The sequence below is a fragment of the Carlito syrichta genome, unplaced genomic scaffold, assembly GCF_000164805.1.
Source record: "Carlito syrichta isolate Samal-C Ts95f unplaced genomic scaffold, Tarsius_syrichta-2.0.1 Scaffold307991, whole genome shotgun sequence".
NCBI lineage: Eukaryota > Metazoa > Chordata > Mammalia > Primates > Tarsiidae > Carlito > Carlito syrichta.
In genome coordinates, this window is record NW_007252087.1 from 399640 (window position 1) to 426494 (window position 26855).

The window sequence follows — 26855 nt, forward strand, 5'->3', positions numbered from 1 at the left end:
TCGAACCCGCGGGCTCAGGCAATCCACTCACCTCAGCCTCCCAAAGGTGTGGGATTACAGACTGAGCCACCGAGCCCGGCTTAAGTTTTTCTTATGCTAGAACTTTCTCTACTTTTTCTTTTAATCTTTCATGACATTGGCAATTATGAGGAACCCTGGCCAGTTGTTTTGTAGAATGTCCTACAAATATAGATTTGTCCTTTTGCTCTCTCATTCTAAGGTTTTAGTTTACACTTTTGGCAAGAATACATATACAAACTTTTTTATTCATCATTTTTATGCAGCTTTTTATGCAGGTTCAAAATTTCCGTCCATTGTCTTCTTGTTTGTGTGTTTTAGGTATGGTTTTGTTTTTTCTGCTAATCTATGGTTTGGCATAGAGGTTTGAAGAATGACCACTTACCTGGAGAATAGTGAAACTCCTTAGACCACAGAAAATATTGCTGTAATCATCCCTGGGAGAGGTAACCTGTTCCTCTGGAAACAAGCATAATATTTTTTTTTAACATCTTGGCAGTATTCTTGGATAACTTAATCTATTATAATCAAGGGCATTTTCTTCTCTTTAGTTAAGCTCTGCTATGGCACACAGTCCAGGGAGCCACTTTTGGAAAACACTTGGCTAACTTTTCTATCATCCCTGAACTGAAAGTTTGTTTATGGAGTCTAAACGCTGAATGCGTGTTCAGCCTGCAGCCTGTTGGCTGTCCTTGTGCCAGGATGTTCGGTGGCTGAGGTTGTGTATTTTGTGTGAAATGAGTGGCAGAGAGAGAAAGCATGCCTCAAATGCCACAGCAGCTATGCAAGCTTGCCATGGAAAGCACACTGCCCATGTGGCAGGACTTCCCGGTAGAAGACCTGGTGACACAGTAGCCTTTCGGCAGAGCTCAGGATGGGTAGGAAGTGCTGCTACAGGTTTTGTCCGGGGGAAATCCGAGCCATTTCTCTTTGGACAGCTGTGTTTTAAAGTCTGAACAAGTTGCTGTTGAGTTTTGCATGGGCTGCCAGGGTGAGTGTTTTCGTTTTTATTTGTTTATAGTCTTGCTTTTCTTCCTCCTATGTTCTCATGGTTCTTTCTGGAAGTTTCACAGGACTTGTTGGAAGTTTCACAGGAGTTATACATTATCTGAAGTCGGATTCAAAGGGTTCATCCTAATGTATTTGTAATTCAACTTTTCTTTTTCTCTCTCTCTGCAGATTTTGTGGAAGTATAATACTTTGTCATTATGCGATGTCGTCTCTCGGCACCTCCTTTGTGCAAATTAAATTTGATGACTTGCAGTTTTTTGAAAACTGCGGTGGAGGAAGTTTTGGGAGTGTTTATCGAGCCAAATGGATATCACAGGACAAGGAGGTGGCTGTGAAGAAGCTACTCAAAATAGAGAAAGAGGTAAGGTCTTTTCCAGCTGACACACATGGTCACGATAGCACTTACATAAGCTTTTCCTACCCAGAGTTAGAGGGTCACAGGGCGGCAAAGGATCTAGCAAGGCCTTTGGGGCTGATCCATAAGGCCGTTTCCCAACTTCCATTCTGGGAGCCCCATAAATAGAAATTATTGCAGCGTGTGCTTTAGGGTTGAGTTCTGCTAGGGATCATCTGAAGGGAGAGAATTTCTTTCCAGGGCATGAAAGACCAAATGTTCTCTGAGCTCTCCTGGAGTCAGGGGTGAGATTTCAGGCCTTCCCAGGGTTCAGGCCTTTCTCTTCTCAGGGCAGCCAAGAGAGGTCAGTAAAGAGTAACAGGTGAGGTTTTCGTACTCTGCATTGTCTCTCCTTGAAATTGTGGTCATCAGGAACCATCTTTTAAAAGATAAAAGGCACTGTTTTCCTGCTGAAATAGCAATGCTGGCTTCTTGGATTTCACCTCTACTTAAGGCTGACAGTGATGGACTTAGTATAATAAGAGATTTATAAGTTCTAGTTGGAGAGTTGTCCTCCTAGTAAAATCAGAAAAGGATTTGGAGTCTGGGATTTGTGCTGGTCCTAGATGAGCTCAGAGCCCTGAGACCTTCCATCTTTTTTAGGAATGTGACACAATATGGTCCCCACATTCCATTTGTTACCTTGAGAATAAAACAAATTGCAGAGCTGACCTGCAGGGGCTTATATGTTCTGTTTTGTCAAATTATTCTTCTTTTCTTTTAATTTTTTTTTTTTCAGTGTCTCACTCTGTTGCCCAGGCTGAGTGCAGTGGCTTGATCACAGCTCACTGTAGCCTTGACCTCCTGGGCTCAGGTGATCCTCCTGCCTCAGCCTCCTGAGTAGTAGAAACAACAGGCGTACACCACCATGCCCAACTAAAATTTTTTTTTTTTTTAGTGTTTTGTAGAGATGGGGTCTTGCTATGTTACCTAGGCTGATCGCAAACTCCTGGGCTCAAGCAGTTCTCCTGCCTTGGCCTCCCAAAGTGCTGAGATTATAGGTGTGAGCTACCGCGCCCGGTCCAATATCTTTTTTAAGTGACCTTTTTAATAATTATTATTTAATGTCCCTGAATGATTTCATTTTTTTAAATTAACTACTGTCAGTGAACTGTAGCAATTAGAGAAGGAAATCCAAATGGTAGCATTTGTAAGTTTCTTCCTAGCAATTGTGATTGTGTGACCACCAGCTGTTTTCAATTCTTGAAGCCAGGTCAGAAAGGCTAAGATATCTCTGCCTTAGGGTTTCAGTAGGTTTTGGAAATCACTAAGAAGTGAGAGCTTTTACAGCCCTTCTGTACATAAAACCAAAGGGTACTAGGGAGAAAGAGTTTGCTCTCCCTTTCCCCCATTTTTTGAGCAACAAAAATTTTTCATAGTAGCCAAGTAATAAAACCATTTCTTACTTTGGACTGAATGAACACTTTTTGTCATTAAAGTCATTAAGTCCTTTATAGGCAAGCATGATGGCCTCATTTTATAGACTGGGAAATAGATTGCTGAGAAATGTATTTGCTGCCCAGGAGAGGCAAGTGAAAACAAGGAGGCCAGACCCCAGTTCTTTAGTGTTTAACTCTGAAGCCTCTAATTGATTAGGTAAGAATAGAAAATAAACTATTTTCATCCATTTATGTTCAAAGAAGTGTATAAGTATGCTAATATTTTTAAACTTTAGGTCATGCAACTTTAGAACAATGAACAAGTTCTTATATAATTGTTGGCTGTGAAAAAGACTGTGAGACAAGAAACAGATTCTGATAGGAAAACATTCGTTATAACCCATTCATTCACTCCAAACCCTGCCCCCCCAACATACATGCATAATGCCTTTTCTACTATTTTTGAAAGAGCCAGGAAAATGGCATAGGAAAACACAGGGGAACACAGGAACTGGAAACCACCAAGTCCTGCTTTTGTGTAGCTGTTTAACCTGAGTGTGTATAGTACAGAAATTGAGTTGGTAACAATAAACTGCAAATAAGCAATAACTCATAAGCAGGAAAAACACAAACTTCACTTTGCTCTGGGACTTGGCTTAGTGAGTGATTGTGAGTGATAGAGAGACGTGGTAGAATATGGCAAAGCACCCCATATGTACTGCATTCACATGCATTTAGGATGTAAAAAGTTATGGTGAGGGGTTGGCAGTTACTTGAAATATGCATTCCTTATGTAAATTATTGCTAAATTTTATGAAACGTGCATTGACTTGCTGGTTAGGTGTTTTCTTTTCTTTTTCTTTTCTTTTTTTTTTTGAGTTGGAATCTCACTCTGTTGCCCAGACTGGAGTGCAGTGGCACCACAACCTCAATCTGCTGGGGTCTGGCGAGCCTTCTGCCTCTGCCTCCCAAGTAGTCGGAACTACAGGCGCGTGCTACCACGCCCAGCTAATTTTTGATTTATTGTAGAGACAAGGTCTTGCCAAGTAGCCCGGGTGGGTGTCGAACCCGTGGACTCAGCCAATCCACTTGCCTCACCCTCCCAAAGTGCTGGGATTACAGGCTGAGCCACCGAGCCCAGCTGCTAGACAAAAAAAAGATAAAAAGCTCTGGATTTTTTTCCTCAATGTACGGATTCAGTCTCATATCACTTGATTGTTTTGCCAATGAGTTTTAGAAGCAACGGAACATTTGATAAAATGATGCAACTCACTTCAGGTGACTCTTTAAGAAAGACTTGATGTCTGACTAAACATACGTTGTATGAATTTAGTGAAATATGGAGAAAATATATATCAATTTTTAACTTTACTTATGCGAGAGAGGAAAACCGTTTACTTTTACTTCACTTGCAGACCTCTAGTTTAGTGAATATGTATTACTTTCCTCTGTTTAGTGAGTATATATTACCTTTCTATTAAAAAACGAAACAAAAGAAAACGCCATTTACTTAAAATCACTGTAGCTCTTTAATATGGTATTCTTGTAAAACTTTGGAACCTAGAGAAAAATTACAAGACTGGTACATGAGCTCTGGCACAGTGCATTCTACCCCTAGACTCATGCTTAGTAACATTTGGCAACATTTGCTTTCTCTCTCTGTTATTGATTTCTAAATATTCACATATATTTTATTGTTTTTGCTGAGCCAAAAGAATAAATTACAGAAGCTATGCACCATTATCCTTAAACACTTCCACATCTTCCAAGAATACAACCACAGTACAGTTAACAAATGCAGAAAATTTACCAATGATACAATGATATTGCTAATTTTACAGTCTATATTCAAATTTTGCCCATTTTTCCAATGATAGCTTTTATGGAAATTTTGTCCAACCCAGGTTCTAATCCAGGAGAATGTATTGTATTTAATGGACATGTCTGTTGAGTCTGCTTTAATCTGGAACAGTTTTTCTTCTTTCTTTGTCTTTTAAGACTGATGTATTTGATTGGTGCAGTACAGTTATTTTGTAGAATGTCTCTCATTTTGGGTTTATCTGATCTCCTGCCCCCGCCTGCCTAGTTTAAGCATATGTAGTTTTGGTAGGAATATTACATAGGTCACGTGTTCTCAGTATGTCTTCGTGGGTGTCTTGTGATGTCTTTGTCCCAGTGATGTCTTTGTCCCATTATTAGTGATACGAGTTGTTTTTTTTTTTTGAAAGCAGGATTTATTGAGAGGACAAGAAAGCTTCCATAGTGGGATAGGACTTGAGGGGATTACTTGGTGATATTAGTTTTCAACCTTTGGTTAAGAGGGGTTCACCCAATTGCTCCACAGTAAAAATACCTATTTTTCTTTAAGTAATAATTAAACTGTTAGTAGATACTTTGAAGCTTTGCAAACACCTTCCCTCAACAAACATTTACTCAATGTTTTTAGTGTTCATTAATGATTTCTTGTTTGAATCAAATATTATGATGATGATTTGGTTTGTAGAAAGCAAAAAATTCTAGGATAAATGAGTTTTCCCTCCTTATTTCTTCTTTTCTTCCTTTAGTTATTTATTCATCTTTCCATTTATTTATTGTTTGACTTTAGAGTTAAAGATTCTTTTTCAAATTCAAAATGTTATAAGCCATTGCTGTTGTTACTCATTTTCATGCTTAAATTGTTCCAAACTTAGCAAGTAAGAGCTCCTTTAAGCGGGTTCCTGTGTCCTTTTAATATAGCCCCATCATTTTTTGGATGATTTTCTTACTTTCTGGCACAAAAAAGATGTTCCAGGCTCATCTAGTTCCTGTCTCATTCCCAGAGTCAGCCATTTCTTCAAGGAACTCTGAGTCGATATGCCTGATTTGGGAGTATGATATTTAGGAGCCAAGATTTGGGTACTAAAGGTTTGGGTATTTTAGACTGTTTATTTTTTATTTTATTTTTGAGACAGAGACTTACTCTGTATCCCAGGCTGGAGTGCAGTGGCACACACAGCCACCACAGCCTTGACCTGCTGGGCTCAGGCTATCTTTCTGCCTAGCCTTCCAAGGAGCTGGAACTACAGGTGTGGTGTCACCATGCCTGACGAATTTTTTGACTTATTATAGAAACAACAAGGTCTTGCCTTGTTGCCCAGCCCAAGACCAGCCTAGGCTACCTGGTGAGACCTTGTCTCTACAATAAATAAAAAACTTAGCTAGGCATGGTGGCTCATGCCTGGAGTCCTAGGTACTTGAAATACTGAAGCAGAAGGATTGACTGAGCCCAGGAGATTGAGGCTGCAGTGGGACATCAGTATGCCACTGCACTCCAGCCTGGATGACAGAGTAAGACCCCAACTCAGAAAATAAAAATATGGAAAACAAAGGAAGTACAGTATAAGAAAAATGAAAGGACTGTACACACACCACACTGATATCTGAATCATATTATATCTAATGTTTTATAACTTGCTTTCACCACTTAGCAATATATTATGAGCCTTTTCCTTGCTCTCTAAATATTCTTCCAAATGGAATGGAGTTTCATTATACAAATATAGCACTGTTTGTTTTTTCTAATTCTTCACCATTATACATCTGAAAGGATTTCTATTATATCCATCTTTCTGCTCATCTCTGATTGTTTCCTTAGGATAATGTCCCAAGAGCAAGATTTCTGGTTCAAATGGAGTAAATAGTTTAAGATTTTTGATACATTTTGCTAAACTTCTCTAGAAAGGTTTACCAGTTTACATTTCTAACAGCAATGTATCACATATCCTAGTTCTCCAAAGGTATGATTTTAATTTTTAAATTAAATGCTTCCAGAAATAAAATTTCTTGATAACCATCATTTCTACCAAAAGGACAAAGGCACTTAAAAAAAAAAGTCTAAAATTGCCAGGTGCAATGACTCACATCTGCAATCCCAGCACCTTGGGAGGCAGAGGAGAGAGGACTGCCTGAGCCCGTGGGTTCAAGACCAGCCTGGGCTACGTGGTGAGACCTCGCATGGTGGAATGTGCCTGTAGTTCCAGGTACTTGGAAGGCTGAGGTGGAAGGATTGCCTGAGCCCAGAAGAGTTGAGGCTGCAGTAGCTTTGAGCGTGCCACTACACTCCAGCCTGGGCAACAGAGTGACACTCTGACACACACAAAAAAGTGACAGATACATTGTGACTCCAGTTCCATTTACAAGTACTGACCCAGAGAAAAACAGTCCCCACACAAAGAATTCATCAGTTTCAAAATGCTAACTTTTAAAAAGGATTAATCATAGCAGCTTAATTTTACTCTTGCAATATAGTTTATGATACATTGAACTAGACATGTTTGTACATGATATTTTTTTCTTCTACAGGAGAGGTAGGAACCTGAAAGCCTTTATGTTAACTTGAAATCTGTTGATATTCAACTGACGTTAGGAAAGCACATTTACGTGTAAGATGGGAAAGAAACAAAGTCCCTTTTATTTCCTTAAAAGAATCAAAAGGAATCAGAATTCTCAAGAGGTAAAATATAAGGCCTTTTCTTCTTACCTTGACTTTTGTTAGGCACCATTCCCTTTATTTTAAAGGGAAAAAATTACAACCAAATTTGGCTGTTGTGAAAATGTGGAAAGCCAGAAAAATTCAAGTTTCAAAACCATTCCATATTATAAATATTTATAGATAAAGAGAGAATATCAAAATGTCAAAAGTGGTCATAATAATAGGAACCATCTATAATTTTTTGTATAAAAATTAAAGTATCAGTATAAAATAGAAAATATAATCTTGAAATTGATACAGTACTCAGAGCTAAAAATAAAAACTTTTATTGTTTAGAGTTTATCAATATGGTGATACTTAGTGATTTATAGAAGGGTAGTTAAATGTTATCACTTTATTAGCGCCCCACTCCTGTCCAGCTGTTCTTCCCTATCTCTGTAACCTTGTTTACAGTCTTTCCTTTTCCTGTAGTACCTTTGTCTTCTCTGCCGGGCTGATCCTTCTCTCTCTTTTTTTTTCCTTCTCTATAAAACATTATCGATCACAAGCATTGTTTTCTCTTTCTCTTCTGAATTTATAACACTTAACATTCCTGCCACTAATTTGACAGATGGTTGAAACTGCCCGTGACTCTAGCGTTCCTGTAAGGAATCGCCACTTAACTCTTCATGTGAACATGCCATGTCCTTATCTGAAGAGTGAGGTTACCCATGTCACAGGTTGTTAACAGGATCACATGAGATCATACATGGGAAATAAGAGTCCTTGACACGTAGCAGGACTTGGATAACCGTTCACGATCAGTCATATCTTCACAACGATACTCCGAAGTCAACAGCAGATAAATGTCATCTTTTGTGAAAATTTTAACCAGTTGATGCCTAGGACCTTATGTTGAGAAGGGATCCGATGCCACAAATACAGTTAGCAGGAAGCAAGCTTTGGCAAGGCTCAGTGTGAGGGTAGATAGGCAAGCGTGTGTGTGGTATATTTGACACCCTTGTTGTGAACCCTTTGAGGCCAGCGACTGCCTTTGTAGCTGATGCTGTCACAAGTCTGGTCATCATCACTGTACCAACTACAGCTACCAGTGTGAGCCTGAATTTGGTGAAGGGCTTTACATCACTGCCTTCTTCAGTCACTGTGCAAGGTTATAATCTGCATTTAACAGGCCAGAAATTAAAGCCCAGAGAGGTTAGGCAACTTAGCTAATATAGACAGCATCCTTCATGTGGGTCTTCCTTTGCCAGCTTCACAACACCCCACGCTCTGCCTTGCTCCTTGTAAAATATTTAAGTATTTGTTCCTTGCTTCCTGGTATCATGTCACAGTGGGCTTCCTTCTCATTCTTGTTCATCCAGGAAAGGTGTCTTGTTTTGACATACCTAAGTTTTCTTCTTTTACTCTGCTTTGGCTGTGAAGAGGGTATAACTCCTGTGTCTTCACTGTATCATTGTAAATAGGTAGACTTGCCTTCAGCTACATAGTAACAGACTCTTCGTTATCACCTTTGCTGTAGGGTTCCTGTTGTTTGGTTTTTATTAATGCCCTTGCTTTTGTACCTTTTAGACCAGCTTTTGTACCTTTTAGACCAGCCATTTCTGCTTAAGGAATTTTAAACATGTCACTGTGCCAAGCTTAAACTTTGTGCTACATATATAAATCATTACTTTGAATTAGAGAATAGGCAATTTAAAATAATGAATCATTTTATTTGATCATCACTCAGAGGTATATATTGAACAGTCATCCATCACTCAGCTCTTTTCTATGAGACATTTCTGTTACTGGGAGCTTGTAATCTAAGACACTCCAAGGTGAACTGCTATAAAAGTGATAGAGAAAATTGGACACGTGTTGAACAAATATATAAATTAAATAAGTAAACAGGTATTACTGATATATCTGACAATAACTCGAACTTAGGAGAGAGGTCATTGAGGAAAAGCCACCAGAAAGGCTTCTCCTAGGACCAAGAGGAGTTTAGAAAAGTACCTGAATTATAAATAATGTTTTTATCATGTTATGTGAAATGCAGTTACATTAAGACAAACATCACTCTATGGTAGTTTTTAGGTTATTGATGTGAACATAAAAATGTTTTATTTGCAAGCAAAAGCCCCTATCCTTATTTTTGCTACTCAACCTTTAAAAAAAATTTAAAATTCTTTCAAAACTTTGCTGGATTACAAATCTACCTGTATGTGGAGAGGTTATTTTCAGTTTGCCATATGAGAAACTGTTATTTCAGCTTTTCATTAAAGTATTATTGATCTCAGTATATTGAGCAATAAACATTTCAGTTTGTTAATATTTGTTCTCTAGCCATGCTCTAAATAATGTGCTGAAATCAAATCAATCTATGTATTTCAGTAAAAAATGGTATGCCCTGACTAGGTGGTTTATACAAAGATAGGTTCTTGCTGCTAGAAGAAAAATAATATGCAGCATGAATTGAATTCCTGAGACACTCAAAGCCTAATATAGAGATAGCAGTTGAAAAATTGGAGGAAAGAGTAACTCATAAGTATTTCAGATAGTTTCAAAATAAATGTGATTGACTCTTAGTCTTCAAAAATAGAATGATCTCACTTGAGCATTAGAAAGGTATCTAGAATTTTCTTCTCTGCTCTGTAGTGAAGACAGGAAATTACTGATATGAAATTGCCCATGCTATCAATTTTTTTCCACTGATATTTGACTCCTACTCCTGGTTAGGACATCAAGTTTCTGTTTTAACACTGCTGTTGATGACATATGAGATGCAGGCTGCTCAATTCTGAAACAGTTTAATTCTTAGGAAGTTCTTTATAATGTAACTTCCGGTCATTGATACTGATTCCTGCCCCCGAGACCACACAGAACAAATCTTACCTTTGTTCACATGTCAGTTTCTTGAAGACAGGATCTGTGTCTTATTGATCCTTGTATTTTCTGCACTCCACCATAGTACCAGGCCTACAGTAAGCAATCAACAAATGCATAGTGCATAAATGAACAAAATAATACACATAATGATCAAAACCAATTTTCTTTTCTTTTGTAAGATTTGCAGAAAGGTTTCACTGTTGCTGAATCTAAGAAAAGAATATAACTTGCCATTCCTAGTCTATTTCATAGCCTTTTCTTCTCCATATTTGGCTGATTTGTTGAGTTCTTAATAGATTACTTTGTCTTTGCATGAAAGGTTCTGTTCTGTAGCAGCCAGGAGGGATTTTCTTGGCCTTGTTTTTGAATACATTTCCAAAAAACAAATCCAAGGTGCTTTCTCTTAGCCCTGTTAATATCTGATGTTCACAGATTCATAACCTGAGAAAAATTACGGTGTCCTAAATGAAATAATTCTGCCAGAATTCTTGAAAAAATATGACCCCATCCCTGATAGTGTTCATCAGGAAAATAGTGTTTGGCAGAATTAGCTGCATTAGAGAAGCCACACTGACAAGAAGGAGAATGTCTGTCGAAGAGGGAGGAGACTGCACAGCTGCTCTGCTTTCCAGAGAGAAGGTATTCAGCAAGTAGTGTACCTGATCAGGTTAGTGCACTACATTTTAAAAACATGGGCTGAGTACAATGTTCATGCCTATCATCCCAGCAATTTGGGAGGCCAAGGCTAGAGAATCGCTTGAACCAGGAGTTTGAGACCAACCTGGGTAAACTAGTGAGACCTCATCTCTATAAAAAATCAAAAACATTAGCCGGGCAGTGGCATGTACCTGCTCAGGACAATTGCTTGAGCCCTGGAGTTTGAGCTGGGCTGAGCCGTGATTGTGCCACTGTACGCTAAGTGGGCAACCCCCTAACTCAAAAAACAAAACAAAACATGGGCGTGCATACTTTCTTGGTGGAAGTCTAAAATGGAACAGCCTTCTGGAAGGCAGTTTGGGAGACTGATGAACGTCTTTAAATAAAATGCTATTTGACCCATCATCCTCCCTTTTAGGAATTTGTTGTAAGGAAATAACTGGAAAAGAGTATTGCATATGTAGTAAGAATTGTGAGCTGGGCTCGGTGGCTCAGCCTGTAATCCCGCACCTTTGGGAGGCTGAGGTGAGTGGATTGCCTGAGCCCGCGGGTTCGAGACCCACCTGGGCAACTTGGCGAGACCTCATCTCTACAATAAATCAAAAAATCAGTCGGGCGTGGTAGCGCCCGCCTATAGTCCAGCTACTTGGAAGGCTGAGGCGGAAGGATCGCTGGAGCCCAGCAATTCGAGGCTGCAGTGGCCGGGAGCGGCCACTGCACTCCAGCCTGGGCGACAGAGTGAGACTTCAACTCAAAAAAAAAAAAGAATTGTGTATGGCAATGCAGATTGGAAGTAGTGAGCATGTTCTACTTTTGTAATCAGAGAAAAACAAATGCATGGAATTTTACTTGTGGAATGGAGACAGTAAAGTCTTTATAATTTGTTTTGTACAGATTGGCAATTCACCTTTCTGTTTAGTTTTTAATCACGAAGAGTATCTTGAGAGTATACTCATATGCTTTTGATATTGTAATCTCCTTACTTATCTTTTTTTTCCTCCCAATTTCTTTGCTGTCATTAAGCTCTGCAAATATGTGGCATAAGGTAAACATGAATTCTACTTGAGAGTTTCTCAAGATCTTAACTGGTAGCTGAAGAAACACTGCAGACATTTTAAGTTAACTGTAACTTACATTTGTCTGGGCACTAAGCACCTTGCTTTCTTATTCTTTAGGGACACAAATAGAACTCTTGGTTACTAAGCAATAATGCTTTAGTAATTTTGCCTTTGTAGCTTGCTCCAGATCTGGTCTTATAAAGGGAAGAAATTTTTGTTTTCTCTGTAGCAACATAAGGAGAACATGTAACCAGTATTTGGGTGGTATTTGAAATCTGTCTTTCCCTTTATTACGGTGGAGGTTTTTTCTTGTTTGCTTTAGTAAACTCATAAAGGTTCTGGAATGTTTACCCACTGTCATGTGTCAGGATGAGCAAGAAGTGTTTCTTTTTAAAGAACTGTATATATAGAGAGAAATGCATTTCACACCTGTGTATCTTAACAGGGTCTGGGGGCAGGGTATGTCTTGTGTTAACTCTTCCACTCAGAGAAAGCTAGAAAAAGAATATATTGTGACCTTGTCTGCTCTGGGTAAGAGCAGATAGAAGGGCCCACTATTTGTATCTACGACCTTTCCTGAATTTCTCCTTTCTCTTGTTGAGCCCATCTGTATAGTTCTTCCAGTTCAACTTGCTGAATTGTCTACAATCATAATATATTTATATTATACATTTTCAGAAACAGATTTTAGCGTTTAAAAAAAAATTTTTAAATGAAAAACTCTTTTCAGTTTTGGTTCACATCTGATGCAGTAAATGTCTTTCTCCTCCTACTAAGTAGATTAGGAAATCTAGTTGGGGGATGGGTGTGATATATTTGTTCCCCCAAGGGAATGTGTGATGATCCTCTTCCTATTAAGATATTGGGTTTTTTTGTTTATTGTTCTGTTTTTGCGTTGGAGTCTCACTCTGTCGCCCAGACTGGAGTGCAGTGGCTGCTTCCGGCCACCGCAGCCTCGACCTGCTGTGCTCTGGCGATCCTTCCGCCTCAGCCTTCCAAGTAGCTGGAACTACAGGCACGCGCTACCACGCCCGGCTAATTTTTGATTTATTTTGGAGATGAGGTCTTGCCAAGTTGTCTGGGCGGGTCTCGAACCCGCGGGCTCAGGCAATCCACTCACCTCAGCCTCCCAAGGCGCGGGATTACAGGCTGAGCCACCGAACCCGGCTAAGATATTGTTAATTCAAGTAAGTACTAAGTAGGACATAAGTAAAATTACCTTTTTAACTTTAAAGAGAAAGTTCTTTTTTGTACAACTTCTTTTCGTTATATATTTTTAATTGACAAGTAAAATGGTATATGTGTTGATATATATACAATATATACACATTGTGGATTGGATAGATAAAACTATTTAACATATATGTTACCTCACATATTTATGACATATATGTGGTGGGAACACTTAAAATCTACCCTTAGCAATTTTCAAGTGTTCAATATATTGTTACTAACTGTAGTCACCATGATGTACAATAGATCTTTTAAACTCATTTCTCTTGTCTCACTGAAATCTTGTGTTTTTTGACCAGCATCTCCCCATGCTTCCCAAAGTTGATTTTATACAACTTGTAAATCAAAATGAATGGCATCATCTTTGACTCAATCAGTTTATTAGCTGCAGAAAAATTGTTCTCATTTTTTCAGTTGCTACCACCCCTCATCACTGACTTTTTTGCCATGAAACTACTTAAACCATTTTGGCTGCAGCCTGGTTTCTTCATCTTGCACACATTCCCACCTTCCCTTAATCATTACCTCTGTCAGTAACTATCTGCATCCTGTCTGTGACCATCATCCTGAGTGAATCCGCTATCCGCTGTAATGACCTCCGAGCCAACTGCAGCCCTCTATCTGCTCCCAGGACTTCCATGACTTTGAGCTCCACTTCTCCTCAGCCACTTACTGGTGAAAGTTTCGAGCCTACAAATGACAAGCCTGAGCCCCCCTGTCTGTCTGTCATCCGTCTTACCTGGCCTTCCAACAGCAAACATTGTGAATTCATTGTGAGCATTTAGAGATGAGATGATTTTATGTGAAAATCCAGTTTCCTTGAAAAAGAGGCAAACTAGATCTTTTTTTTTTTTTGAGTTGGAGTCTCACTCTGTCGCCCAGACTGGAGTGCAGTGGCCGCTCCCGGCCACCGCAGCCTCGACCTGCTGGGCTCTGGGGATCCTTCCGGAATTACCCACGCCCAGCTACCACACCCAGCTGATTTTTTGATTTATTGTAGAGATGAGGTCTCGCCTGCCCAGGCGGGTCTCGAACCTGCGGGCTCAGGCAATCCACTCACCTCAGCTTCCCAAAGACGCGGGATTACAGGCTGAGCCACCGAGCCCGGCTAAACTAGATCTTTTGAGGAGACTCAGTGGGGCACCGGGATTTCAATGAGGTCAAGGCTCCCTGGAGATATCGGTTCTAAAAAATTTCTGAAAGATCAGCTCTATTATTTGATAATTGTCTCCTATAATAAGATATGATTTTCCTTAGTACTTAACAATTCAATCAATAAAATAAATGCAATAATTTGCCTTTTAAAAATTTATTCATGAATTGTATCTAAAAGACTGAGGCGTGTTTAGGGAGAATCTTAAGCATGCCAGGAATTTATTTTAAACTTAAACTTTCTCACATATTTTTTCTTAATAAAATATACTGAAATTTATTCTTACTTACACAGAAACAACTGGCTGATCATTTCCAAGATTGCACAATACAGGATAGAACAAATGTTAGGATACTCTAGAGGAGTGCTCATCCAGGAAATGCATCTGGAGGAGGCAAACACATCATTTTGTGCTACAGAAATTTTTGTTAATCACTTCAGCCCTTAGTACCAGAGTCACTCTCCTCTTTCCTCCTAAAGTGTATTCAAACACCTAAGTTATGTAAAGGCCTTCTTTGTCTCAGTGTGATGTACCTGTCATTCCTCAAATTTACAACTGCGGGAAGATGGTGGTGGATACTTGTGGGAGTGGCTAATGAAAAGACATGAGTTGACTGTCTAAATCCCTGCTATGGCAGGAGACTTACCTCGAGGGGCTTTCTGTTCTTTATACAATTGTAATCAGAAAATTCTGAACCTGAAAGCACCTCTGAGGTCAGCTGTTACTGCTTTTATCATTTTACAAATGGAAAAATCCAGCCATTTGGTAGACCTTAAGATTTATTATGTTTCATCTCTTTCCTCTTGGTAAATTCATTTTCCTCCAGTCAAGTCAGATTATTTCTTAGCTTATTATATTGTTTACAACTAAAGAGATACAAATCTTTCTTTAAATAAATGTGTCAGAAAGAATGAGACCTGAATTCAGGTCAGCAATATTAATGAATCTATTTTGGGGATTAAGAATTAGTCATAGAATTTTGTGGACCTGTTAATTTTGTGAAATTAAATTCAGATTATTGTCTTTTTGTTAAAGTTTGTGGTAGGGGAGCAATTTAGAAAAGTAGCAGGTAAAAAATGTAACAAATATTTTATGTTTTGGTTACTTGGATGGAGTGACTGTGTATATAATTTTGATCCCTGAGGATATGGACACCTGGGAGCCACAAGCATGTGTGTAGATACCTAAGCACACCTGTGCATTTCTCGCCTCAGGTTTTCACAGGGCTTTGTTCTGAATACCATAATTTTACAGTGTAATGTAAAGTATGGATTGATGAATATATTTGACAAGGAGACTTACCAGATTCCCTGGAGGTAAGAGAGTCCTAATGGCTTGCCTCAAAAGTTAGTGGTAATTATGGTAGATGACCACCATTTTTTTGCATTTATCTCATCATGGTATGTTGGACTTGATTTATAACTGTCTCTTTTCATTCAAGGAATTACAACTTCTTTCTGTCATTTGCTTAAAATGTTATCAAAGTAATGGTTCTAAAAGTAGCTGTAATTAAGTTTTAAAAGTGTGCAGTTTGTCATTTGTATATTCTGTCAAATGGATAATACCATGATACAGTAGATGCTTCAGTATGAAAACGGTAGATTTTATCAGTCATGGTCAGAAACCACACCAGTAATTGGAACAGGGAAACTTTAATATTAAGATTATTAACTAGTGAACAGAAGTTGACTTCTAAAAGACTCTAAAGAACATAGGACTAGAAAATGTCAGGGGCAACTGCTGCCTCTAGAGCCAAGGGAGATTACTTAAAGAAGGAACAGACTTGGAAGAGAGTCCCCACACACGCTGGAGCTTAGTCCTCATCGGAGAGGTGTGGCTGCAGCCTACTGAGTGCTGGAGGGTCTTGCTGCCGTGTCACAGACCAGAGCTGGTCCCCAAGAAGTCATCCTCTGGGTTTCCGGTGAAGTTCTCAGGTGTGCTGCGGCCCGGTGCTGGTGTGCAGGAAACCACCTGCTGGGGTGCTGAGAGGCCAAAGCTGGTCCCCAGGCATCTTCTCACCGGGTCCCTGTGAGCCCCACTGGAGGGTGACACTGGTCCCTGCACATGCTGCGGGCAACCACAGCCACTGGAGGAAGAGAGAGCACATGGGAACCAAGTCTTCCTCTGTTGTGCCTCATGGTGCCTCGTGTCCTTTATTGACACGGCTTACACTGTGCCAGCTGGCAAAGGAGAAGTGTTTATAGGGTCCAGCTCCAGTATCACCAGGCAGGGCAAGACACCACGGGTTTGGTACTGAGCGGCAGTAAATTACTAGCTGGCACAGTTCATCTCTTTGGCAATTCAGCTTCTGTGTGCACCCTCTGCACACATTTGAATTTCCATGTAATAATGAAACAGCTCTGTGTTTTCACCTATGAAGATCAGCTGCCCTTTATACAAGTGAGGAATTTCTCACTTTTTCCCTAAAATGGGATGCGCAGTTCCAAAAGTCATTGTGTCCATTGCTGGCTTTATTAACTTCGCCTCAGATCTCACCGAGTATTTTGTTACCTAAAGGGGAAAAAGAAAATAAAACACAAGGGGAAGAAGGAAAAATAAGAAAGAAATAGTGAATATATACAAGTGTATATACATACACATGAGGAGCAAGCAAAACTTCCTTCCCTTCCTGCCTACCTTCCTTCCTCTTTCTTTCTTTCTTTCTTCCTTCCTTTCTTTTTCTTCCTTTCTTTCTTTCTTTCTTTCTTTCTTTCTTTCTTCCTTCCTTTCTTTCTTTCTTCCTTTCTTCCTTCCTTCCTTCCTTCCTTCCTTCCTTCCTTCCTTCCTTCCTTCCTTCCTTCCTTCCTTTCTTTCTTCCTTTCTTTCTCTTTCTTTCTTTCTTTCTTTCTTTCTTTCTTTCTTTCTTTCTTTCTTTCTTTCTTTCTTTCTTTCTTTCTCTCTTTGTCTCTCTCTCTCTCTCTCTCTCTCTCTCTCTCTCTCTCTCTCCCAATTTGGAGTCTTTGTCACCCTGGAGTGCAGTGGCATAATCACAATGATCACAGCTCACAGCAACCTCGACCTGCTGGGCTCAGGCAATCCTTCCACCTCAGCCTCCCAAATAACTGGAACTACAGGTGTGCGCCACGATGCCCAGCTAATTTTTTAAAAATTTTTTTGTAGAGATGAGGTCTCACTCTGTTGCCCAGGTTGGTCTTGAATTCCTGACCTCAAGTGATCCTCCTACCTCATCCTCAAAAATGTCGGGATTACTGGCATGAGCTACTGCACCCAGCCTCTTTCTTTTTAAAAAGAAAATAATTTCAATATGATATGATGTTATTATCTTATTTTTAAAAAAGAACAAGCAAAGGGAAAATACCCAAAGCTCTTATAGTCCTCATTTCTGTGCTTGGTCATCATCTCTGGCTTCCTTCTTCCACCTCCTTGTTCTATATTTCCTTTTTCCCTCAGCCAAAACCTTGGTTACCTGAGGGTCTTTACCTGAGGTGGGGGTGACCTGAAGTTTTATTCTTGAAGGTTCTGAGTCCTTAGTAGTCCTGCGTGTTATTGGTTGTCCTAGTGTCTCATTAGCCTTTGCTCTTGGACATAGGTGAACTAGGAGGCACCCCGTAGAGTCCCCTGGGTTTTAAACATAGACTTCCTTGCTCCTGCTGTTTCCCAGGCTTCCCTTGGTAATTGGGATTAATGACTCCACTCAGTAGAGGAGCCTGCTTTTCTGTTTGTTGACTCATTGGTTAAAAGGACCTAAAATAGCCAAGTGGTAGTCTCATACTCCAATTTCCTGGAACCATTACTGTGTCCCTTGGTGGAATGATTCCATCCGTGGGGACTAAGACCTCCAAACTAGCAGAGCTCAGCATTACTAGGATGGGGAGCAGAAATTCTGTGATTGTGCTATTCAGTAATAATAGTTATAGATAGGAGCTGCTCCTATTTCTGTTCCTTAAGTCCCAAATCCATGTATTCTGTTATAGGGGAGACTGTAGTCTCTGATTCAAAGCATACACTTCATCCTGTGGAAATGCTTTCCAAATGTTGTCGCTCAAGTGATGCCATAACTAAATCTTCACTAAGTCATTTCACTCTTCTTCTTCTCTTCTTCTTCTTCTTCTTCCTCCTCCTCCTCCTCTTCCTCGTCTTCTTCCTCTTCTTCTTCCTCTTCTTCTTCCTCTTCCTCTTCCTTTTCCTCATCCTGTTCTTCTTCTTTTTCTTCTTCTTCTTCCTCTTCTTCTTCTTCTTCTTTTTTGAATCAGTCTTCCTCTGTCTCCCATGTTGGAGTGCAGAGGCATGATCACGACTACTGCAGCCTTGACCTGTGGAGTTGAGGCAGTCCTTCCACTTCAGTCTTCCAAGTAGCTGAGACTGCAGGTACAGGTTGCCATGCCTGGCTAGTTTTTTAAATTTATTTATTGTAGAGAGGAGGTCTCTCCATGTTCCCCAGTCTGGTCTTGAACTCCTGGGCTGAGGCAGTCCTCTCACCTGGGTCTCCCAAAGTGCTGGGATTACAGGCATGAGCCACTACACCCACCCATTCCACCTTTCTGTGAAGCCAGCTGCTTCCAAGTGAAGGGATGTGGGATGAGACTTCTTATTAATAATTCCATGAGTGTGAGCCCCTTGCTTCACTGCCTTTGCTGTGAAGTGGTTTCCTTCATCAGAAGCGATAGAGTATGGCGTACTGACATGGGGAATAAGACATTACGTGAGGCAATTGGTGAAGATACTGACAGAAGCATCACGGGCAGGGAAAGCAGATTCACATCTAGGATACATGTCTGCTCCATTGAGGATGGGTCTCCCTCCACCAACACCCCCACCAAGTCACCTCCTGGGAATGGTGGGCTATCAGGGGCTCAGAATCCGTCTCTGTGTTGGTAGATTAGATACTTAGCAGTAGCAGCAGAGAGTTCAGCCTTGATAAGGGGAAGTCCATGTTACTGAGCCCACACTTAGTCTCCATTCCTGCTACCATGACCACTTTGTTCATGGCCCCATTGAGCAGGCACTGGGGTGGCTAGGGAAAATGCTGAATGACATCCACAGAGCGTATCATTTTGTTCACCTGATGACTGAGCACCTCCTCTGCCATGGATACCCTTGGTTGGCATTCACATGGGACACCTGTGCCCAGTGTGAGAAACTCATCACATACCTCTTCCCCCAAATTCTTTGTCACCAGTCTTCTTCCCTTCAAGTCCCTGATCATCAAGCTACACAATAAGCTAACACCCATGAATTAATATAAACTCATACTTCTGGCCACTTCTCATTCTAGACAAACTGAATCACCAAATGTATTGTCAAAGTTCTGCCCTCTGGGAGAACTTTCCTTAAATGCTGTTCTTTGGGGGTCACCCCTACCTGGGAATATGTGCACATCCACTCTCATTCACTTGGCACCAACATATCACACAGAACCACTTATAATTCAAGCTCCTGTTCTTTCTTTCTCAGTCAACTTGTGGGAAACTTGGTGGGTGATTCAGAACTAATGTTTAGTAACCCCTGAAATGTCTGAGTATTTGCTTTTCCCCAGTGCACTGGTCATCTACTATATGGTAGCAGGTTCTCTCTGGTGAAGGCTTACAGGAGGAATTATGGTATATGCCAGCTACAACACTGCGGGAAACCTGGCCTTCCCTTCAGTCACAGGGCTCTACTTGTAAACTGGTCTGAGCCTAGAAACTGGGTATGATGCTGTGACTCTCCATTGTGGTGACTTAATGACCGCCAGACCTAGAGTTTTGTTTTGTGTTTTTCCCGTTATGTAGATCATACAGTATATTCTCTTTCATTCCTAGGACACCAGGATAAATTAGCTACCACCAGAGATTCCTGGGGCCAAAGCATTTTGATTAATATGTTTCAGCTGCCTTTGATAGTAAATATACCAGTCTCGTCTTTTGGCATTCAGTGCTGCTGCTTCCTTTGCTAGACCTACTTCTCACCCTCCCCAAAGAAATCAGGAATCCTATCCCAGCGGTGGCAACTGTGGTTTTACTGGTCTAAAAAGGAGAATAACCACAGAACTTTTCAGAGATTCAGTGCTCCCCTCCCTCATGTTTTTATTTTTATTTTTTCCAGTGTCTTAGTGCAGGGAGTGTCCCTGGTTTTGAATCAGGAGATGTAATTGGGGTGGTTGGGTATGTAGTTCACACTTGATAAATCCACTTCTACATTCCTGTCTCCTTAAGCCTTTGGATTCCTTCCCCTATATCATGCCAGGGAAGTTCTGGCATTTCAACCTCATTACATGTAGGGCTACCATTGAGTTCAAGTTTAAACCAACCAAGTAAGCTGTTGGAGACTCTTCCAGCTTCATGCACTAACATGTTGTCTGGAATCTGTAGTAAATCTCTAGAAATCTGCTTGATCAGCTGTCTATTTTCCACCCTCCTTTATCTAATGCAATTGACATCTACTCCAACACACGTTTCCAGGCTTTTGCCAATACACATGTATTAACAAAAGTCTTGCAAGTTTGGGGGGTCTAAGAACTGCTTCCTTTGGGTGATATTGTGTGGTCCTGAAGCATGTTGAAATTTGAGAACAATGAGTGATGATAATATATCTTGAGGAGTATGAGCGTCTCCTTATAAGACATCTATTCCAGGTGAGACTATTCAGCCAAAGTTTTCCAGCAAAAGAAAGCTGGTCTCTTGAGACGTAAGAGGGCAACAACTTCCATGGTCACAGGAGTCCCAGAATTCCTTTGAGGTTTGAAACCCTTTCCAGGTTTCCAGGTCACTTTCCTTCCCATTCAGTATACTACCTTCCACATGAGAAACTGGGAAGTTATAAATTCAACTGATGTTATAATTTAGCAACACACCGATACATTTTGTTTTTAGTTTTTGGAAATATTAGCTTTGTGATTACAGACAACAAAAGAACTTTTTAGACCACAACTTGGGCTAGTGAGTTAAAGGACCTGAACTTGTCGTTTTGTTTTTGTGGATGCTTCATTGCACTCAGAAGAATTAATTTCAGACCTTATATTCATTATTACTGCCATAGCGGTCAAGGACAGTTGACACTGACTCTCAGGTCTTGTTTCAGTTGGTACTTCCTTGCAGTTAATCACAGGTGATAACTTAATTTGATGCTACTGAAAAAAAATTGATACTACTTTATGTCATGGATTGCTAGCATCCCATTTCCTATCGACAAGGACCTTAGCACTATCCTCCAGTCCAATCTCACAACCAAGCGAATCCTTACAACCTATTTTTGAAGATCTGTAACTTGAGACTGCACTGGGTACTACTTCCAAAGCAGTCAGGGTTCCAGGTGCAGATTGGGAGAGGACCCACACCCCAGGCTCGACTGAGACCTCATTGGAGAGGCTGTAGCTGTGAACAGGTGATAGAGGCGTTTGTTGGGGTTGCATGGACTGGAGCTGGTCCACAGGAAGCCATCTGCAAGGGTGCTGGCGAGGTCTGATGTAGTGCGGCACGCTGGAGTTGCTTCACAAGAAGCCATTCTCTGGGTTGCCTGTGGGTCAGAGCTGGTGGGCAGGAAGCTGTCCTTTAGAGTGTGGCATGCCAGAGCTGGTTCAACAGAATCTAGCTGCTGGGGTGTCAGGGAAACTTGCTGGAGGGTGAGCTCAACTGGATATCCTGCACACTGCTGACAACCATACTGTGGGAGGAAGAAAGTGCACCCAAAGGTATGAGAAAGAGACGCCCTTTCTGCTATGGTGCTTCAGTGCCTCAATGAACAAAACCTAAAACTGAACAAAGGAGAGATGTTTACAGGGTCCAGCTTAAGTACCACCTAGGACAGCAAAATGTGGATTCGGACTGAGAGGCAATTAATTATAGCTGGCATATTTTACAAAGTGCTGGGTCATTCTGAGGAGAATTGGATATACTATTTTTTCTTTCTACATTGAAAGTCCACTGCCTAGTCATTATTTTACATATTTTGAGGAAGCTATGTATATTTAATTCATCCTTAAATATATCCCTTGTAAAATCCCTTGCCTCCTAAAAGAAAGCAATAAGTTCTTGTCTATATGTTTCAGTCTTCAGGTTATTAATATGCACATGAGTCCTGGGACTATAACTAAAGAACATGTATTGTTGTATAGCTTTTTGTCTTGGCCAGTGTTCTTATTGCTGCAAAATAAGGATCTTGTTTTACCCTTATAGCAGCCTTACTTACCTGTGTTTTTCTCCTTAGTGGTGTCTACCTCACAGTTTAAAAATAGAAAATGAAGTTACATTTTAGATTAAAAAAAAATAAGACCTCATGTTATTGAATGTACTAGTATTTCTTGCCAAACACTAAAAGTGTCAGTACACCGGTGGTGGAAGACAAGATAAATTTCATACCAGAGAGGAGTTCTCTTAGAAGGCTTTCTTTTCTTTATATCCTTTTAATTTTTTTTAATTGAAGGATATATACTGTTCAATTCTGTTTTTCAGTAATCTGTACATTATAAGTGAGCAGAAAATTATACTACTAGAATGATTAAAAACAAATGCTTTGAAGCAATGTAATTACATTTCTTTGTGGAACTGTAATATGTTTAATTCAAAGAATGAGACATTGTTTTGAAATATTTATATTTTAAAAGCACTTTGGGCAAGGCGCAGTGGCTCAAGCCTGTAATCATGCTATGTAGTTGGGGCAGAGAAAAGAATGATCGACATTGGGCAAGAAAAAGATAGTTCTAAAGTATTCCAGTGGTGGTATAGGGGTAAGGGTTGTGTAAAAGGAACACAGAATGCTTCTTTACAAAGAGAATATTCATTTCTTGTTTTAATTATCAACCTAAAGGGCAGAAGAGTGAGAACTGCTTGAATTGCAGAATGCTCTCGCTTAAGAAAGCAGGTTAAACACTCAGTGGGCAACCTACATACGTTCACTCTGACGTTGGCCTCTTCAATAAGATGGAGGTTTGTGTACTCTGGATTTTAGAAAATGAAGGAGAACCTGAAAGTGTCGTTCACTTCTGTGATGGCCGTGTGGTTTTATAATGGACATTTAATTTCCTCACCAAACCACAATCCTATCTGGGTTTGGTTTTGTGGTTTGCTTCAAACATACACTAGGAAGTAGGGACTGGCATTATGACCACTCAATAAACATCAGGATTTTCATCTCAAAATGGATAAAACAAGAAATACGAAAGCAAATCTCCAATGAAGAGGACCACCCAGTGGTCATTTCCTTCTAATTACCGCAGTAAGTCTAAGAAATGATGAGAAGATGGATGGATAGACACTGATTATAAAATCCCCAGATGTTAGCTTCCCATTCCCACATTCCATGTCCTACTTTACTTAGAATTCTGTTTCTATTTAAATAATTGAATTTCAGATTTACTGCTCTCTCACGCCTCTTAAGATTTGCTTTGCAGGTGGGCACAGTGGCACATGCCTATAATCCCAGCACTTTGGGAGGCAGAGGTGAGAGGATTGCCTGAGTCCAGGGGTCCAAGACCAGCCTGGACAACTTGATGAGACCTCATCTCTACAATAAATCAAAAGATTAGCCAGGCGTGGTGGTGTGTGCCTGTAGTTCCAGCTACTTGGAAGGTTGAGGCAGAAGGATCGCCTGAGCCCAGCAGGTCAAGGCTGTGGTGGCCATGAGCGTGCCACTGCACTCCAGCCTGGGTGACAGATTGAGACTACAACGCAAAAAAACAAAACAACAACAACAAAAAGACTTGCTTTCCTATTCATAATAAGGGGAAAATTAGAAGAAAAATACTTTTAGAAATAATTTGTTCAGGACAGGCATGGTGGCTCACATCTGTAATTCCAGCACTTTGGGAGGTTAAGGCAGGAGTTTTGCTTGAGGCCAAGAGTTCAAGGCTATAGTGAGCTATGCTAACACCACTATACCCCAGCCTGGATGACAAGAGTGAAACTCCATCTCAATAAATAAATAAATAAATAAATAAAAACAACTTGTTCAGAAAGAGAAATTTTACTTCTCTGATGATTCTGTTAAAAAAGTGATCTTTAAAATCAGTAGCATCTTTCAAATTTAGGATTCCTGCTAGAAACAAGTGCATTTTCAATTTAAAGAGTTTTTATTTACTTATGTATTTTTTGAGTCAGGGTCTCACTCTGTTACCCTGACTAGAGTGCAGTGGCACAATCACAGTGTGTCACACTTTCTAACTGTGGGCTCAAGCAATCCTCCCTCAGCTTCCTGAGTAGCTGAAACTATAGGTACATAACACCATGCATGACTAATTGTTGGGTTTCTTTTTTTCTTTTTTCTTTTTTTTGTAGAGTTGGGATCTCACTGTGTTGCCCAGGCTATGAAGAATTTTTGGCAGGAAATTAAGATGATGGAACCAACTGCTATGAGATATGAGAAACAGCTAAAGTGCATTATGTTTCTATTACACTAACCTGACCTTTCTTCTTCCTTGAAACTTTTTTTTTTGAGACAGAGTCTCACTCTGTCACCCAGGCCAGAGTACAGTGGTACGCTCATGGCCACTGCAGCCCCGACCTGCTGGGCTCAGGCGGTCCTTCTGCTTCAGCCTTCCAAGTAGCTGGAACTACAGGTGTGGGCCACCATGCCTGCCTAATCTTTTGATTTATTGTAGAGACGAGATCTCACCAAGTTGCCCAGGCTGGTGTCAAACCCCTGAGCTCAGGCAATCCTCTCGCCTCTGCCTCCCAAAGTACTAGGATTATAGGTGTGAGCCACTGCACATGACCTTCTTGAAGCTTTGTAAAATATTGCCTAATTCCTAAATGAGACAGGTGTGGAAATGAGGAAGAAATTGTTAAATCCAGAAATGTGTATGTTGGTTGGGGATATGTTAGTAATATTTACCCCAAATTAGGACATAAAAGTTAAGAGATAAAGTCAGAAGGCCCCATAATTTACACATATCAACCAGTAATAATAGTACGAATGCAATATATTTCGTTGAAGTCTTCCTATATGTCAGATGTTGAGCTGCGTGCCCTGTGTTCATGGCCAATATCCCAGTGGGTTAGGTATCATTAGTAGGACACAGGTGAAGAGATGGAGAGAAGTGAGCAGGTACACTCCAAGTTACATAATAAGTGGTAGATCTAGAATTTGAGTCCAGACCTTAACCAACCTCCCCCCACCCAACAAACACGCACTTTCTGGAGCATACCTAGATTTTTTTCATACACCGTACCAGTTGAAGCCTTCCTACACCTAGTTATGCGTTTCTTTGTGACTCTTAACAAGATAAATACAATGATAACATGTTGAGGTAAAAAGATTATGAAAATGATTGAAATAATGAGAATGTTATTTTTTCCCTCTAACACTGGTGTTGTTTCATACGCCTCCTTGATGCCTTCTCCAGCATTTCTGATGGTAGTTTTCTAATTGCAATTCCCAAGAAATAAGGTTGATGTGAGTTTATGCATCTGCAAAAGACTCTGACAGAACAGCACATGGAAAACATTATGGTCAAGTTGACTTGAATGAAAAGTTTCCATGCTGTCCTTTGTGTTATTTCTTCTATAGGCATGTGGTGACTTTGCTTAAGAGCATGACTTTAGGATGTTATTGATCTGATTCTTTCCTGAAAGTGCAAAATGATAGCTCACTTCCTGCTCAAATTGAATTCCTTTTAAATTAAATGCTTTTTTTTTTTTTTTTTTTGAGATGGATTCTCAATCTGTCGCCCAGACTGGAGTGCAGTGGCCGCTCCCGGCCACTGCAGCCTCAATCTGGTGGGCTCCAGCGATCCTTCCGCCTCAGCCTTCCAAGTAGCTGGAACTACAAGCGCGTGCTACCATGCCCCGCTAATTTTTGATTTATTGTGGAGATGAGGTCTCACCAAGTTGCCCAGGCGGGTCACGAACCCACGGGCTCAGGCAATCCACTCACCTCAGCCTCCCAAAGGCGCGAGATTACAGGCTGAGCCACCGAGCCCGGCTGAATGCAATTATTTAACATGGTAATTTTATTTTCTTTTCTCTGTTTTATTTTTATTTTGTCATGTCTATTTTTATTTTTGGTAATTTTTAAATAAAAAAGTTTCAACTGTTTTATATAAAGTATGCGCCAACAAACAAACTAAAAACATTCTTCAAATCAATTTTAGCAATCCTTTTTTTTTGAGTTAGAGTCTCACTCTGTCATCTAGACTGGAGTGCATGGCACACTCACAACCACCACAGCCTCAACCTGCTGAACTCAGGTGATTCTTCTGCCTCAGCCTTCCAAGTAGTTGAAACTACAGATGTGTGCCACATACCCAGCTAATTTTTTTGATTTATTGTATAGACGAGGTTTCACCAAGTTGCCCAGGCTGGTCTTGAGCCCCTGGGCTCAGGCAATCCTCTCACCTCTGCCTCCCAAAGTGATGGGAATGCATGCGTGAGCCACCACATCCGGCCAATTTTAGCAATCTTAAGCATTGACATCAAAGTTATAGAAATATGTAACGCTATCTAAATAATGAGTAACATTTATGGAGTGTTTACTATGCTAATCTCGTGCCCGTGTTATTTCCCTTCATTCTCACCGCAGTCCTTTGAGATAGGCACTACTATATCTCATTAAATCTAAGATGCCTTCGGTTTAAAATGAAACATTATCATATGTGCCACTAAGAAAAAATGCTGCCAATGGAAACTGTAAGACACCACCAGCTGTCATACAACCCCAGTTTCAGTGACAACGGGAGAA

At 40.3% G+C, this 26855-nt stretch overlaps 1 protein-coding gene across 1 annotated transcript in view; it reads left to right on the forward strand.

The window, feature by feature from the left end:
- Positions 1-800: 800 nt before the first annotated feature.
- Positions 801-26855, forward strand: part of MAP3K20 (mitogen-activated protein kinase kinase kinase 20) — a 176423-nt gene continuing 150368 nt past the window's right edge. The window contains exons 1-2 of the mRNA XM_008064748.2: positions 801-1009; positions 1198-1390. Coding sequence (XP_008062939.1) covers positions 1232-1390 — 159 coding nt within the window. The 5' untranslated portion in view covers positions 801-1009; positions 1198-1231. The remainder of the gene's footprint in view (positions 1010-1197; positions 1391-26855) is intronic.